Raw genomic sequence first — 16,807 nt, 5'->3', positions numbered from 1 at the left:
GATACCTCGGGGTGTTTCAGTACAACATAGTTTCTCATAGCATATATTTGTATTTTATTCAAGAACATTTCGGGAAATTATGAAAATTGTACATAATTTCGTAGCTGAAGTTGAAATTACACATTTAAACAGCTCTGTTCTAATGCAACAGAAAGGCCAAAAAAGACAACCAGCTCACCATGACTGCAGACATGAAAAATTACATTCATGCTTAGAAAATTATTCAAATGAGCAGTCGTTTCATCTGTAATCTCACTTAATTGCAGTCAGAGATAGAAGATATGCCAATTTGAATATTGCTCTAACTGGCTAGTTATGCACAGACTCTCAATTTCCACACTTTCTAGGCCCAGAGTTAGTGCAGCTGACCTGGGGTCAAGGCTATATTTTTCATAATGGAGGACAAAATGAAAGCTCTCATCTAGTAAAACAAAAGTGGAGACAGAAAAAGTGCCCTGGTATTCTTCTGTTATAGCTGATCTGAACAATTTTTCACACACTCATAAAGACACACACCATCACACCATGTAGTCACATGCCAGCTGACTGACACAAAGGGGAGTCACAGAAATCTATGGAGTAGTAAAGCAAGGCAGAGCAAAGCCCTGCAGGTCGTGTGCCAGCTTCTAGTACATCATATGAGTTCGGTTGTGTTTCTTTAGAGTGCATTTAAAGGCATTTAGTATATAAATGCTTACATGTGGTGACAAAACACATTATTTCCATTATCCATAAAAAGAAAAATGTACATTAAGGCGATCTCAACGTTAGCACCCACGCTGTTAGTCACAAAAAAAGCAAGCAATTACTGTAAAACATGCCTTTTAAATCCCAGATGTACTTACCCCAGCAGAAGTTATCAGTACATTATATTCCCCGGCTTTGTATAGCCAGTAAGAAGCTGTTCTCTTATTTTTAAAAAGCGTCGACGTTAGAAAAACATCCCTGGAGCGAGTTGGAGACTAACGGTGCTACAGCAGCTACATCATCACACAGTCACCGGTCAGCTTACCCTCCCGCTGCTTTCGTGTGCTTGCTGACACAAGGTCGAGGTTTTCTCCGGCGGGGGCTGATGCGTGGGGAATTCCTAACAGTCACATTTTCCTGGGAAATAGCTGGCACCGGCACCAAAGTTTTCCCAAAGCGTGGTAGTAGTACGCGAGTCCGAAGCAGACGGAAGAGGTTTAAGAGCTAAAAGGCGTTTTGAAAAAAGTTTCTAAGTTTAAAAAAAAAAGGCAAAAAATGGTTCATATGTTTTATACACGTCATGGAAAAGTGTAATTTACGTGTGTCGTGCGCAGCAAAGTTGGATTTTTTTTTCAAGTTATTTACACGTTAAAAGTGAATTAATTTTACTTATACCGTTACGAAGTCGCAGGTGCGATTTTACAAACAACCCACAGCTTCAGACACGATGTACTTGAAAATTAAGTTGAGAAAAGAGAAAATGACGGTTTTACACGCGAAACTTGGGGTTTAGTTTGAGCAGATTTTGTTCCCCTGTACTCTTAATATTACGACAGGCGTCATGGAGATAAAAGTGGGAACAGGCATCTTCCGGGAATGTCCAAGCCCTTGTGAGATGAGAGCAAATGACGAAAACTCCCTGACGGGCGGGGTCGATTCCTTGGAAATATTGACCGCATGCTGTGCCAGACGTATCAAATAGCAAAAAATTACTGAATGGTTTTATGTATTGCTTGTATTACTGCCAATGTCAAATCATCGTTAAAAGCCTAAGTACTAGAATTTGAGACAAAAACGATAGTTCCCATACCGGGAGTCGAACCCGGGCCGCCTGGGTGAAAACCAGGAATCCTAACCGCTAGACCATATGGGAAAGTCACGCTAGTCAAAAGGCAACATTGTTTTTTCACTGGTTTCCAGATGGGTCCTATTGTGATTGTTATTTATTATTATCTGCCCTTACAATCTTTTATAGTTGCACGTCGTACGTTACACGTTTATGTTTATTTATCATTGACATATGTTTAAAGATATCATGTTTTGGATCGCTGTAGCGTATTATATACAACACTTGGGAACTAGGCACCATCTAGTGGTGTTTCGAAAGTATTGTACATTAAACCTCAATGTCTTAGACACGGGTTACACCTAAAGTAACAGACCTAACTGGGTATGCATCGAATAGATCAGTAAATTAACAAATTCAGTACTGAATAGAACGACAAACAAAAGATAGGCCCGTTTATGAGGCATTACCGCGTCCTAATCAACTAATGTGGGTGCAAACATATGACGTAATTTTCACTGGGATAGTTCAAGTGTAGAGACGGGTTCCACCAACCTACATAAAAACGCTCTAGCGATAGTAAAAATGAGCTTCAGTATGTTCATACAAGTAACAGGAACATCCAAACGTTTTATAATGTATCCACTTTTTAATTTGGCTTTATGTGATTGTACAGTTTACTAATTTCAACGCAAGCGGCGTGAGGTCTCCCTTTTGTGTATTTGGTACAGTCGTTATACTGGAGAGGGGCAGCCAAATATTTGACAAACTAGCCGCAAATCGTTTAGCTTAGCCAGCTAAGAGTTAAAATAATACACCGATTATAAAAGAACACACATTTCATTAGGTTTGATCCGCTTAGGTGTTTGTTAACGATTTGGGTTTCCATTTAATCAAGATGTCAACTCCAGCAAGACGACGTTTAATGAGAGATTTTAAACGGTAAGCGAAAGGAAAACAACAGAGAAGTAGCTAAGGTTAGCCTCCTGCCGCTAGCTTGTTAGCGTTAGCCCAGACGGCAATGACAACTACAACACTATTAAATAAAAACAATAAAATTCAGGGTCTTAAAAACACAAGATGATCATAAGTGGGTGAAGATTCGGGTAGTACTAACTAATGTATGACTGGTAAGCTACTGATCTGTAACGATATTACACCGGGGTGCTGACACCGGTGTTAGCAAGGCATCTGGGAGTAGTAACGTTCAGGTAGTGCAACTTAAGAGTCCCGGCTTATTTTCGTAGTGTCGTAGTACTAACTGAGACGATCACCGAACATCTAGCCGAAACTGTTAACAGCAATATTTCAATATGGTTTCAGTTGGATGCGCTTCTAACTTGTAATTAAGGTTATAGTCAAAGCGAGTAGCCAGGTGGCCCTTCAAATCCAGGTGAAACGTTTAGATAGACTGTCCACTTACACACTGATCAGGGAGACCTCCTATCCCTGGGCCTTGACAGACGGCTACCTGAACCCGAGGATCAGAAACCATCTGCTATGCAGCCACTAAAAACCTGCACAGCACATGGCTTCTGCACAGTATGTTCCAACCACACAGTACTGGTGGTCACAGAGTCCAAAATCTAATCTCATCTGGGCCACTGTAACACTATATTTATAGTATTTCAGCATACTTTAAGAGCCTGAATAATAGGATGAACTTAAACTGATTAAATCAGACAGGTAGTGGTAATGGCCCTACAGATGTGTTTTTAATAGGAATTTCTTTTTGTTTGTTTTTTTGTTTGTTTTTTTGTTTTGTTTTTTTTGCCTCAAAACATTAATCTGAAAAGGTTTAAGTTTCTGTGTTACAGCAGGCAGGAACATTAAACATGATCATAAAAACATGGCTTAAATAAAGCAGAGTAGCTCTCATTAAGGTAAAGCTACTCAAAAGGAAGAACACAATGAAACAGAAAATAGTGAAATAAAATAAACCAGGGATCTTAAAAAAATTATAATGTAAATAATTACAGGTATTGTGGTAGGAAAGATTTCTTATGCATGTTCTAGTGGCAGCAAAGCTGTTACAAATATTAGAGAAATTTTATTTTTACTACAGTGTTTACTAATCAAAACTGATTTTATTTATTTATATATATGTATGTAATTGCCAAGCGCTAAGTGTTTGTTATTGCTAAATATCTAGTGTCAGAGTCCTTTTAGGATTCATACATTAGGAGATTCACTTTCAGTTTAAAATACTTAACTCACCTGCCCTAATGACCAGCCCCAGAGGTAAAAATAGTAAAGACTTTGACCCCTGACTGTTTCAGTCATTTTCTTTATCTATGATATAACTGTGTGTCCATTTTATCTATCAGGCTGCAAGAGGACCCTCCAGCTGGAGTTAGTGGAGCCCCATCAGAAAACAATATCATGGTATGGAATGCTGTCATTTTCGGGTAAGTTGCTCTAATAAAAGCTATATCAGACATTTTGTGGCTGTTTTGAAAAGTGCATTTTTGCGAGGTGATTTATCCCCTTTACTGTTCCCTCTTTTGTAGACCCGAGGGAACACCTTTTGAAGATGGTAAGACGTCCATAAAGCTCTTTGAATCCACATAACACGTCTTCCCAACCCTTATCTGACATTAACTCAGCAATAATTCATGATGACTCTTAAGCATAGGGCTTTGGCAGTTGGATCATATCGATTGGTACAGTTTTGCGTATATTTTAGTGGAAGAATTTTTTTTGTTGTTTTTTTTGTTTTTGGCCAGAAAGCAACAACTACTTATCAGATTTCCTACATAAAGCAGATGAGAGTATGGAATATATTTTATTACTTAAACCAGTATTTTATTGTCTTTAATTGGCATCATTTCCCTACAAGAGCCAGTTTCTTATCATTAACTTGGCAGCAGAATTAGAAAGACTGATGAAATTTTGCCCTAGAGTTTGACAGTCGAAGAGGTCACATATTAACTTGAGTACTGTAATGCATTGATTTTAATTAATTAAATCTAATCTTGAACTTTTTATTATCTGAAAAACATTAATAACAAGAATAAAGGAAAGCAAAGAAGACACTCCTCTTATCAATATACACGATACTCTATATCCAAACACTTCTGTTTTGTTATGTATTTTAATTCACATTGTGCCATTACTTCTCTCTCTCAGGAACCTTCAAACTTACCATTGAATTCACAGAGGAATATCCAAATAAACCTCCAACAGTGCGATTTGTCTCCAAAATGTTTCATCCAAATGGTATCTACCAACATACTGAGTTTGAGATATTTAATGATGTTAAAGTAATCACGCCCTAAAGTTTTAACATTGTATGGTCTTCAATGCTCTTTTGCAGTGTATGCAGATGGCAGCATATGCTTAGATATTCTTCAGAATCGTTGGAGTCCAACCTATGATGTGTCTTCAATCTTAACTTCAATACAGGTATCCTGCCGTCTTACAGTAATGAGTACGCAGCTCTGACGTGACTCTTATGTCATAAAATGTTATTAGAAACCTAACCCACAGGCATTCTCTGTTGTGTATTTAAAGTCTTTACTGGATGAGCCAAACCCAAACAGTCCTGCCAACAGCCAAGCAGCCCAGCTCTACCAGGAAAACAAACGGGAGTACGAGAAAAGGGTTTCTGCTATTGTTGAACAGAGTTGGCGTGACTGTTGACCCCCGTTGTCGTTGGAGTATGAACAGTGTCCAGCCCAGAAACAAGAAAACACTGATCAAGAAAATTGACCGATCTCACCAAAACGAAATGACACATCTTAAAATCCTTCGGTATATTTGTCCCCCTAACTGTTGCAAAGTTTGTATGCCGTTGTGTTGTGGCATTCACTCCTGCTGAATGCTATTGTTGGGCAATAGCGTATGTTTGGTAAAAGTTAATGTACCTTGTTATATCCGGGTTACTTGCTACATGCCCCAACATTTTTTTTTTCTCGCTTCTCTCAGCTGTCACTTTTCTACCCATTTATTCATACATGAAGTAATGTGGTCGGATGATAGGGCGACAGATACTTAGATGTGCTTGCTGTGTGGTTTGCTGTATAGATACTGGGAGTTCATATTTACAAAAAGCAAAGCTGTTCTTGGGTGTTTTGGGGCTCACTCTTCTTGGTTTTGTCTCTGCCTATCAAAAGCCTTTAAGAGGGATCGAAAATTAACCTGGCATGGACATCCATCCCTCTAACAACTCAGCAGATGCCTTTTGGGGGTCATTTTCTCTCTCAGCTTTTCTTGTAAAGCCATGCCTTTGATTTAAAAAGGAAAAGAAATCTAAACACAAATGTCCCTCTTCAATACAGAAACAGGATATTTAGTACCCTGTCCAAGCACTTAACTTGGTTTCATAATGCTGACTTTTTAAAGCTGTGTGAACATTTCTATGCTATTTTACAATCTTGGAAATCAGCTGCCATAAAAAGCTGATTACACTGTTTTAAACAGGATGGTGTCCATTTTCAGATTATAAACCTTTGCACCGGTAACCCATGTAACAAACTGTACATTTTCTTGTAAATAAAAATAAATATACACCATTTGTTTGCTGCTTATTTCTTAACCCAGAAGAACAAAATATCTGAATTAATTTCAGCCTCTTTGATGGTTCTCAGTTTTAATTTATTCAGTCATTACAGCTGTGAAAACAAGCAGACACGTTGACTGTACTCACATAAACCAACACATCTGACATTAACAAAGATCACAGCTTACAATGTGAAGATTTTCTGCTCATGGATGCAGCTCTTGTACTTGTAAAATGATCTCCATGTTCTGAAATAGCAAACAACATTGCAGGTATTGCTGAATACAGATGCCTTATTACTACAGTGAGACGGGTATGAGCACCTAGCTACAGTTTGATGTTAATGCCGCTATAATCCTCGTCTTTGATGAGTTAACTGTCTACCAATGTTCACAAACAAGCAGTGAGAAAAGCTGCATATTCTGCCAGGTTTCTTAAATAGTCACAGAACAAAACAAAAGGTGACAAAAGCCTAAATTTGATTTTTTGAACTGGAAAGAATTGCATTAACAGGAGCGTCATTAGGATATGATACCACAATGCACTGACCACAAGCTCATGTTGAAAAGCAGGAGAGACAAAAAGACAAAATCCATCCTACAGCCCCTGTTAGAGCTAAAATATAGTTCATGGCAAAGGAATGCTGAAACCACCAGAGATACCTGAAAGATTCTCATTTATTAACATGTGCTGCAAATTTGTAACACAGTACAAACAGCAGGTACGCTTGAGTGCGGTTTGCCTTCAAGTCCAAGACGATGAACGCGTCCTTTTTTAAAAAGAAAAAAAAATAAGATTTTTCTCATCATGCAAATTAGTGTGAGGCCTGAGGTTTCACAAGCTCATATCGGCCCACCTGTCCTTCCTGTAGAAGTTGACCAATGAGCTGGTCTTTGTGTACTTTGCGGCTGACGACGAGGAAGCGTTGCCATCCCTGTCCGTACGACTTGCTTCGCAGCCCGTATTTCTGGGATATCTGGTGGATCTGTTTACGTTCGTCATTGGTGAGGTCAGTGGAGAAGCGGAGGTCGTCCTGGCGGTCTGAACTGGCGTAGTTCCGAATGATGTCCTCGATGTCGCGCTTGCTGAGCTGATTTGCGGTTTTATCCGTGTCCATACCCAAACCCTCCCTTGAGAACTGCTCCTTCACTCTGATTGGCTCCGCAATTCCTTCCCCGTCTCGGCCCAGACCGCCTCCTTTCCAGCCCATCTTCCGGAGCAGCTGGTTTCCAATGTTGTCTTCCTTTATCTCCTGCCTCGTGGCCTCTTCTCCTGAGCGACCCATGATCTGAGAACGTGATATAGCGTCGCTGTGACCTTCCTTTCTTAAGTTGGATTTAACCACAGCCTGTGTCTGTCTCAGTGTGGCTAAAGCCTCTTTCGCTGCAATGTGCTTCACTATTTTCTTTGGCCCTATTCCTGCTGCCACATACTGTCCTTCTAAGTAAACTTCACACTTCCAGCGATGATCGGGCAGAACTGTAAACTTGTAATCAGCAGTCACTTTATTAAACTGAGCGGTATCATTAATAATGCAGATTGCATTGTCAGAGTTTTCTAGGATAACCAGCTCGCTCAGCTTCTTTTTGCCACCTTGCTGCCCGAATCGTCCACCATAATCTGACTGAAAATTTCCTCTGGAGTACTGAGACTGCGGTTGTTGTTGCTGCTGCAGCTGCTGCTGCATCTGCTGCTGCTGCTGCTGCCGTTGCGCTTGGTTCAGGCGAAGTTTCCTCACCGCCTCCTGTGCTGCTGCGTGCTTAGAGCTCTTTTTGGTGCCCATCGCCTGTGCCACCAGCTCGCCCTGCAGGAAAACGCTGCACAGCCATGTACTGCTGTTGGGTAGCAGATCGAATTTATAGTCTATCTCCATGCGATTAAAAGCTGCAGAGTTGTTCAGTATGCAGATAGCGTCGTGAGCATTGTCCAACACCACAAACTCTGTCCAGTGCTTACGCTTGTCAGGCTCGTACTGGCCCTTGGAGCTAGGTGCCGGCTTATCTTCCGGGTTGCGGAGTGCAGGCAAAAATGCTGGTGTCGGGCTGTGTAGCTGACACACGACCATGTCATTAACTACAGTGTGTCTGAATTTACGCTGCACGACACGAACCTCGACAGGTTTCAGGAAAAGTTTTACAGCCTGCTCAGAGGCTCTGTCTCTCGCCCCATTTTTACTTCCGGAGTATCCGGTAGCCAGATACACACCCTGGCATCTCAGTTCACAGGCGTAGCCGTCTGTCGGTACTTTCTTGTTCTTTGGTAGATCAGCCTGAGGAATATCCTTCAGGCTCACATAAATATACTCGGGGTTGGTTTTGCAGGCCTGGATGCTACGGCTCAGCATGAAATTATAGTTTGGTGAGTCACTTCCCGTCATGTACATAGGGTCCCTAAAAGCAACAGCCAGTGCAGATGCTACATTGGCAATCAGCCTTTGCTTCTCATCTAATGTTGGGTAAGATATTGGAAGAGGCTGCAACGAAGAGCCCGACTGAGAAACATTAGGACTGCTCCTCCCCGGGCTGTTGTAGACTCTGCTGAACAGCCTGCTCGATGACGGCCTGTCTTGATGGCTGTAGCCCAAACCCTGACGTCCTGAATCCCAGCCTCCTGATCGCCCCCCTCCCCCGTACCCATTGTACCTGGGCGGCTGAGAGTAAGAGTCTGAACTCCGAAAGTTTTGGGCTTCATATTTTGCTGTGTACTCCTGCTGTGTTTTCGCCAAGAAGTTTGACGACGACCCACGACCTCCATAACCCAACCCACTACCTGAAGAAATGTCTCTGTCTCTTTCTCTGTCCCTGTGGGAACCCCAGGAGTCAGATGTGTATGATGGCACTCTGTCAAAAGCGGGCCTCATTGAGGAGGATCCCTGTGCTCTGCTGCTGCTATTGTACGAAAAGTGTTCAGAGTCCCTCGGACTGTATAGCTCGCTCCTCCTGCGCTCCTTATCGTTTTCCTTCTCATCAGTGTAGGTTCCTCCACTGCTCCCACCGCTTACAAAGTGCACAGGCTCAAATCGAGGTCTGGAACCAAATTTTGTCAAAGGCATTTTTCTCATGGGCTCCTCTCCTGCAATAAAATGACACAAGTCAGCAATTAAGGAAAAACAAAAGGGACGCATCTAATCACAGATGTTTACAAAAAAAGTAATAAAGAGGTCTTTTATAAAACAGAGAGTTAACTTATTACTATTGTTAATTACAGTGGCATTTATTGTCAGGTTCATAAACATATGAAGAGGTGGTGCACATCATGTTAATGGTGTGAAGAGCTGAGCCATATGAGGTTTTCAGACTGACTGTAGTTTTGACACTCTACATTTAGCTAATGATTTCACTAAATGATTTGACCATATAAAACAAATGCCAACATTTTTCATAATTGATTTTTACATGTGCATGTCAGATCTATGCTAAATAGTGCTGTGTGATCTAAATACATGTCTATTTGCATCTTCAAAACTAAATGATAAAAATTAAAGGAAAAAAAACACTAGCACCTTATTTACAGATAGTGTCATTGCAGAATATCGACACCTATTGCATCCCTGGTCTGTAAACAACAACAACAACAACACATAGAACTGTCTTTATACTTTCAAAATAGAGAGCTGCAATGTTGCTGAAACCTGAAGCGTTAAAACACACCTCTGACTCAGGTTTCCTCTGCTATTCCCTGTGGGCCTGGTGAGGTATATTTAATCTTTTCTGTCAGCATATAAACTGTGCGCTCAACTGCTGAACTTTGCATTTATCTAAACAGTAGTGCTGGCAGCCGTGCAACTGTGTGTACATTTTCTTATTATTACTATTAAACACAATTAATAACAGCAGTTCCTATCTTCCTGAACTCTCGATGTGTGTGCACACTTCAATGGCGATAATTGGATATAGGATCACTATGAAATTAGAGTGATCCTATTAATTCAATTAATTATTGTTGGTAGTAATAAGTCTGCAAAAGTCAGTGTTGGCTGAACCACTGAGGCTGCCACTATAGTGTAATCGGAGCACAAGTATTGTGCTAGAGTTGGATGATGGGAAGATACAGAATAAATCTTAAATTAGTAGTAATATTACATTTATTGTATTTTCTCATCAAACATTTTGACTGTGCATTATAGCAGCTTGGTTTGGTCTTGTTGGTGAACATAACTTGACACTGTCTTTGTTCCTGTTTTTAAGGTCATGTTGCTATCAAACACGGGAAACTTGTGTATCTGATGATCACCTCATGGGGAAAACTATGAATTTAAGTCCCACTGATGGCTGATGTCCAGAAGTAGCTTTGGCATGTTAAAACAGAAACAGAAAATGACAGCAACCCAGATAAACACTCACTGCCATCAGAAGAAATATGTCTCTTTTTTGCTTCAGAACTGGGACTTGGCTCAAAGGAGGGCATCTCGCCAGTGTCCGTCCCTTCTGCCATAACCAGCACCATCCAAGTCAAATCCAGGCCATACCTGTTAATGGGGCCAAAGATTTCAGACAGATTAGGCAAATGTGTGTGTTACAGTTTCAGCATAAATAACCAGAGGTCATCTTTTTCTTGCTGCATTTAGGGGTCACAACAGTGGATCATCTGCCTCCATCTCACCCTATACCTGCCACCCTCCTCTGTCACACCAACCTTCTGCATGTCCTCCTCCTTTCTCTTTTCCTCCCCCCTATTTAACATCCTTTATACGATATATCTACTATCCCACCTCTGCTCATTTTCAAGCCATCCCAGACTTGCCTCTATAACGCTGCCTCCAAATTGCTCAACCCGAGCTGTCCTCTGATATACTCATTTCTAATCGTGTCCATCCTGGTCCCTCCTAGTGAAAATCTTAGCATTTTCAGCACTTCCACCTCCAACTCTGAATCCTGTCTTCCTGTCAGTTCCAGCGTCCTGAACCATACATCACAGCAGCTCTCACTACCATCCTGTAAACCTTGCCTTTCGCTCTTCTTACTATCCTTCTGCCACTCATCTCTACCCACTCCAGTCTGCCTGCACTCTTTTCTTCACCTCTCTTGTGCACTGTCCATTGTTTTGGGTGGTTGGCCTAAGTATTAAAGCTTGTTCACCTTCACAACCTCTACTCCTTGTATCTTCACTGTCTTCTTCTCATTTACACACGTGATGCTTCTGCTGACTTTCACTTCTCATCAGTAGATACCTCCAAATCCCCAAACTTTCTCCACACGGTCCCTAAAGATAACAATGTCATCTGTGAACACCTTATCCAGACACTCCTGCCTGGCCTCATCTGTTAACCTGCCCATCATCACTGTAACCAAGAAGGGGCTTAGAGAAGATCCCTGTCTCACTGTCCTAATACATGTCCTGCACCATTCTCACATACTTCTCTGTCACTCCTGACTTTCTCTCACAGTACCACAGCTCCTCTCCTCGCACCCTATCACATGCTTTCTGTAGATCCACAGACACAAATAGCTGGAGGTAACGCATTCATTCACACTCCATGCGGTTAGCAGAGAAAACGGTCTCCCAGCAACACGTAGAGTCTAAAATACAAAATCCGTGAATGGGCAAAACATTAAAATGCGGTACTTTATATTTTAAGCCTATTATGGATGTTAAAGTGTAAGAAAACAGCTGGATTTCATGCCATCACAATCGCCTCGACAGAGTGACGCAGTACACCGACAGGTTCCATCCTATGCAGGGTCCATCCCTCACAAGCAAACACGTTGAACAAGCTAAACACCACATTTATCAACATTTAAGTTTCTCATTAGATATCAGTGTAGTGCTCTTACCTTAAGGTGTAGCCTTTGATCCCATCTACATGTACACCTGTCCTTTAACTGAGCTGGAAACAGCGCATTTATTCTTACGATCAACCGGCTATTATTATTATCGTGCTAGCATTAGCCTGCTAGCTGATTCTGTAGCTTCCAGCTAACCCAGCCCCGCATCAAAAACTTAATCACACTCTTTGATAACAGTTAAAGGATCAAAACAGACGTAAGAAGAAACCGTCTGACAGGTCTGTTTCCCTTACTAACTGTTTCCTGAAAAATTGTAGTTGAAAATGTTACAAAAAACCAGCTTGCAGCTACAGCTACCCATTCAGCTAGCAGGAAGCATCCATTTTCTGGTCCAGCTACAGCAAAATCATGGCGTCTGTCACCGCACCGCCCCAGAATGCATTGCGTTTGATTATTAGAGAGCACATGTAGCGTACAAAACAGGCTCTCGTGGTGTGTGTTTGCAGTGCTTTGCAACAGTCTTGAGCCTCCTCTCATTTCTTTGTATTTTGCTTCCAGTGATCCAGAATTTCTATGGTGTTCAAAAGCAATAGTTCACCAGGCTGAAGAAAACATTTGATTTGTTTACATTTATTTAGTTTAATCTACAGAAGTGTCAAATGTAACATTCTGACATACCTATACTAGTATTTTTGCCGAAACAAGGTGATTCCCAAAGACTTATTAGCTGAAAACTTGGCTGGAAAGTGGACAATTGGTATAAGACAAATAACAAGTGGAAGGCCTTTGGAAAAGAAAATAATGAATAATCAATAGGATCTGAAAGTCATGTCCAGGAACTGAGAGACTTCCAATTCAATTTAATGTATCGCCTTAGGGTGCTTTATATTGTAATAGAAAAACCCCAGCCTCAAATGACCTTCTATGAGCAAGCACTTGGCAACACTGGGAAGGAAAAACTTCCTTTTAACAGGAAGAAACCTCCCACAGAACCAGGCTCAGGGACAGACAGTTACCTCCCACGGCTGGTTGGGAGTCGGGAGGAAGACAAAGATTAATAATAACTAATGATTTAATGCATCAGCTGATCGGTCTGCTGTCAAGAATACATTCTTGATTAAGTGAAACAGGGAAATGACACAAGAACTGGTCTGAAAATCTAACACAACAGGTCTTATGAATTTATTAATCTAAATTTGAAGTACAAATTACTTTTTAATACACAGTTTGTTTTTGTCAAATGCCATGCAGAGTGCTGCCATGTTTTTTTTTGTTGTTGTTGTTGTTTTTTGTTACTGTTGTTTGATCCCTTTGCAAAGGTAAATGCAACTTATAAGTACAACCTCGTTGTGTGTGTCTCAATTTCTTACAGATTTCCAGAATGAGCTTGGTTGGTGTCAGAAGTGGGATCTCTTGGCTTTTACTGATCTCTAAAGAAGGCTTTGCAGCCTCTAACCTCATGTATTTGAGAGATGAGTAGCCTGACCATTTGGACCCCAGACCATCTCCATGGGGATTTCCAGGAATGGAGCACATTGTCCTCAAATGGCGAGAGATCTGAAATAAACTGTTATAATTTAGGGGGGCGAAACAGGAAAACAATTGTTTCTCTGTGTTCACATCTGGTCAAAAGGTGATTTCAGGGATGAGTAAATGCTGTGTTCCAGGAACACTGGGAATATTTTTCAAAGGAAGAGAGTAATTGAAGACCGGGTCCTCCTTGCTGAATTGACTGCCCATCAAACTATGGTGAAAAACAGTTTGGATTTGTGATGATGATTGCCTCTAGAGTAGAGATTAGGCACGTCAGATAGACAAAACTGGACATTTGTGAGCGTGGGAAACAAGTCTGATAAAGAAAAACACCAATCAAGAGTTGGATTGTCTCCAAATGTGGTTTATGTGAGGAGGAAATATGTGGATAGAGTAATCAGGGCTTTTTGTGTTTGGATAAAACATTCTGGATTTCTGCAAGGACAAAAATTCAAGAGATAGAATACAAGAGAAAAACATGTACAAAATCATCTGAAAGCATCAAATATGTGGAAGCATGAGGCAGAATGCAGGCACAGAAAAAAAAGCCAAGTAAAAAGGATGAAACTTTGTCAGAGAAAGTTCTTGTCTGTATCTCTCGTTAGAGCCTCAGTGTATTAGAATGGACCGTGACCCTGACTGTGGCCCTTCAATGGCTACACCTACTCCACCTCCACCCCCACCATTTAACAGAGATGGTGAGGAGCGCACAGTGCCTGCAGACTCTTCCAGTGATTCATTATCAACCACAGCCTGCCACCGGAGGTTTCATATCAACAAGCTGACTCATCAGAAAGCATGATCGCCTCCACATCAGAGTTTTGTACCACAGTAAAGTACACCTGACAGCTACACCCCATATGTCCCTTAAATGCCCACAGTCTAAGTGGCAAGCACCAATGTAGAGCCCCTATTAATCTTTTGACCGTGTCCAGAAGCTCATATTAAAGAAACCAGGAGTCACGACTGGGAAAAAAATATAAACTTATTGAAGCATCTAGGATGAGACTTCAGTAGACATCATGAATGGGATGATTGTGACAGTGAGGCGTACAGGGAGGCCATAACAGCCCTGTGCAAGGTCACGCTAACAATCTCCTCAGAGCCCTACAGAAGAAGAAAAAGGACAAAGAGCTAACCATTTACCAATCTACCAATAGATGCTACAGCATCTGTGCCCAAACCCCTGACTGCAACTACATATCAAGCTGCTGCTTGAGGAAGAGGTGGCTCCAGAACGGGATGTTGTGAACCAGACAGCTGTTTCAAGTCCCATCAGAGGGGACATTGTGCCTCAGCAGGGACAACCATGCTAATGACAAGTATGGAAATGTGGACTGAGGCTGCTGGGAAGGCACAAGAGAGATGTGCAGCTACTCTGACTCATCTGACGCTTGGGGATGACAGTACCACCTACAGCACACATATTAGTATACAGCCCACACTCAAACTTGTAACACAAGTTTTCCCCTACCTTCAAGACAAAATTGAGAATTGCCAACTTCTGCAAATCAGGAGAAGTGATTCCAGGTAAGGGAGCAAAGTCTCAGCTCTGCTTTGTTGCTTAAGGGGTGAAAGAGAATGCTGAATGTACTCTGCCTGTTTGAGCTTCAGCCACCAACCAATCCCAGGATCAACAAAGCAGTGAGGTGTGATGGACTGACTTACCTGTGTGCACCGTGGAAGAAATAAATATCAGTTTCTATCAGTGGACTTTTTATCGGTTTTTGGGTCTAATGTTTATGTCATAAATTTCATGTGTGTGATCAATGAATCAGTGCTCAAAACAAAGGACTGTAGGGGAAAATAGTAGGATTCTGCTGAATTCTTGGAGGATTCTGTTGGATTCTTGACTATACCAAAGATGCTGAATAAAATTAGGATGTGCAGAGTTTTAAGCTTGGCCAAAACTTTGGATTCTTTCTCCTGTTCTTGGAGCTGCTCCCCAGAGGTTATTCTTGTGTTGCAGGGTCCTTGCTGCTCCCGAGGGAGACAGCTGCCATCGAGGAGTGTCACTGACTTAATTTATTGTTGTTCGTTTAACCTGTGTGGTTTTAATGTTGTTTTGTCCACTGATAGTTAAGACTAAGTGCGTAATTATAAGTCAATATAATAATAATAATAATATGAGAATTTTAGTGTTTTTAGTATTTATGTAAGTAGGAGTGTTATATAGAAATTGTAGTTTTGTACTTCTTCTAGTTAAAACATGGTTTAATATTCAGGGAGGGAATAAATATTCTCTCTTCTTCAGTCAGACAGTTCAGTTGATACAAGCAAAACCAAATTCAACATGTTAGCCATATAAATGAACATAAGTATTGCAAAAAATACATTTACAGTATCGTGCAGAATGAATAATTTATAATTTTTAAGTCCAACCAATAGGCAGCCAAACTTTAGGTACTTGACAGGAAGTTATACTTGCCATTTCTCTGGAATTAGTCTGTCTTGTCTCCTCTGTCTCTTCACATTATCCTGGATGGACTCCTTATGCAGACATGATCTCTGTGGCTCTGTGTCAGACTGTATGAACCAGTCCTGTTTTGATTGATACTGTAAACAGTTCTTTCTGACTCTGGTTGCATTTTTCATTTGTTGTTATGTTGCAGAATTAATTTGGAGTTGATGGCACACCTCTCCGAGAACTGCAAGACTAATATGAACTTGAAAACTTAAGACTGTAAAGTAGTTGGCTCGTTCCATGTTGGTTTTGTCATGTCATCTCCAGATTTGGAGTCCCATAGAAACCACAGTTTTGCAGACAGTGAGCTAGAATGAGCAGCAATTCAATGCTGCAGGTGGTCAACTATTTAAAAAAGATTAAATAATTTAATCCATAATATAATCAGTAACAAACATACTGGTTCTTCCTTTCTTTATATAGGCACATCTTTGCTTACACTGCCTCCTTCAGGACAAAGTGGGACAGGACAGAACTACTCCATCTGTAAGAGTTAGTATTACAATTATGTTAATTCTTGGGACATTAAATTTATTTAGCTTATGTCATTTCCACCAAAGCTCCTCCCAACTAAATATAGAGGTCTAATCAACCAGTGATAACAACATCTTATATATGCAAAGCTACTGGTAACTGTAGCTGATAAATAAAAGTCATAAAGTGAGGCAAACCGGTGAAAAGTGCAATATTTTCCTCTATTATATTCCTCCATCCAGTATTTTACAATGTGACATTATAATTTGCTGTCATTGTGTTTATATAGCCTAATAATAGCCGTGGGAATGTTACAGTAGATATATTTAACAGCATTTTTATAATATATAAATAAA

General features: G+C 40.8%; 3 protein-coding genes and 1 non-coding gene across 5 annotated transcripts in view; 1 reads left to right on the top strand and 3 right to left on the bottom strand.

Moving 5' to 3' along the window:
* Nucleotides 1–1,552, bottom strand: part of elf1 (E74-like ETS transcription factor 1) — a 40,547-nt gene extending 38,995 nt beyond the window's left edge. Inside the window, exons 1-2 of one of the 2 annotated variants that reach the window (XM_039620217.1) lie at nt 1,363–1,552; nt 1,013–1,191 (exon numbers count right to left, since the gene is read on the bottom strand). The gene's annotated coding sequence lies outside the window, so the exon portion shown is untranslated. The other variant, XM_031736401.2, reaches the window with a different exon arrangement.
* A 216-nt stretch (nt 1,553–1,768) lies between these two features.
* Nucleotides 1,769–1,840, bottom strand: trnae-uuc. The gene has a single exon. It is a non-coding gene; the product is annotated as a tRNA-Glu (tRNA).
* Nucleotides 1,841–2,473: 633 nt separating this feature from the next.
* On the top strand, nt 2,474–6,267 carry ube2a (ubiquitin-conjugating enzyme E2A (RAD6 homolog)). Its single transcript, XM_031736406.2, has 6 exons — nt 2,474–2,695; nt 4,081–4,161; nt 4,264–4,289; nt 4,883–4,972; nt 5,070–5,158; nt 5,267–6,267. Exons 1-6 carry the CDS (start codon nt 2,652–2,654, stop codon nt 5,393–5,395), a joined length of 459 nt encoding a protein of 152 aa, XP_031592266.1. The 5' UTR covers nt 2,474–2,651; the 3' UTR covers nt 5,396–6,267.
* A 60-nt stretch (nt 6,268–6,327) lies between these two features.
* Nucleotides 6,328–12,397, bottom strand: nkrf (NFKB repressing factor). The gene is made up of 3 exons (XM_031736356.2): nt 12,029–12,397; nt 10,598–10,722; nt 6,328–9,326 (listed from the first exon to the last, which is right to left on the bottom strand). The coding sequence occupies exons 2-3, from the start codon at nt 10,698–10,700 to the stop codon at nt 7,069–7,071; spliced, it is 2,361 nt and encodes a 786-aa protein (XP_031592216.1). The 5' UTR covers nt 10,701–10,722; nt 12,029–12,397; the 3' UTR covers nt 6,328–7,068.
* Between the last annotated feature and the right edge of the window lie 4,410 nt (nt 12,398–16,807).

The sequence above is a fragment of the Oreochromis aureus genome, linkage group 2, assembly GCF_013358895.1.
Source record: "Oreochromis aureus strain Israel breed Guangdong linkage group 2, ZZ_aureus, whole genome shotgun sequence".
Classification (NCBI taxonomy): Eukaryota; Metazoa; Chordata; class Actinopteri; order Cichliformes; family Cichlidae; genus Oreochromis; species Oreochromis aureus.
This window is presented reverse-complemented; position numbering and strand designations above follow the sequence as displayed.

What these genes read in the sequence shown, in the direction of transcription:
- ube2a (XM_031736406.2), top strand. Translation starts at nt 2,652, where the DNA reads ATGTCAACTCCAGCAAGACGACGTTTAATGAGAGATTTTAAACG. An exon ending in TGGAATGCTGTCATTTTCGG is followed by an intron (nt 4,162 to 4,263) that starts GTAAGTTGCTCT and finishes CCTCTTTTGTAG; the next exon opens with ACCCGAGGGAACACCTTTTG. An exon ending in CAAAATGTTTCATCCAAATG is followed by an intron (nt 4,973 to 5,069) that starts GTATCTACCAAC and finishes GCTCTTTTGCAG; the next exon opens with TGTATGCAGATGGCAGCATA.
- nkrf (XM_031736356.2), bottom strand. Translation starts at nt 10,700, where the DNA reads ATGGTGCTGGTTATGGCAGAAGGGACGGACACTGGCGAGATGCCCTCC. An exon ending in ACATATTTCTTCTGATGGCA is followed by an intron (nt 9,327 to 10,597) that starts GTGAGTGTTTAT and finishes ATTTTATTGCAG; the next exon opens with GAGAGGAGCCCATGAGAAAA.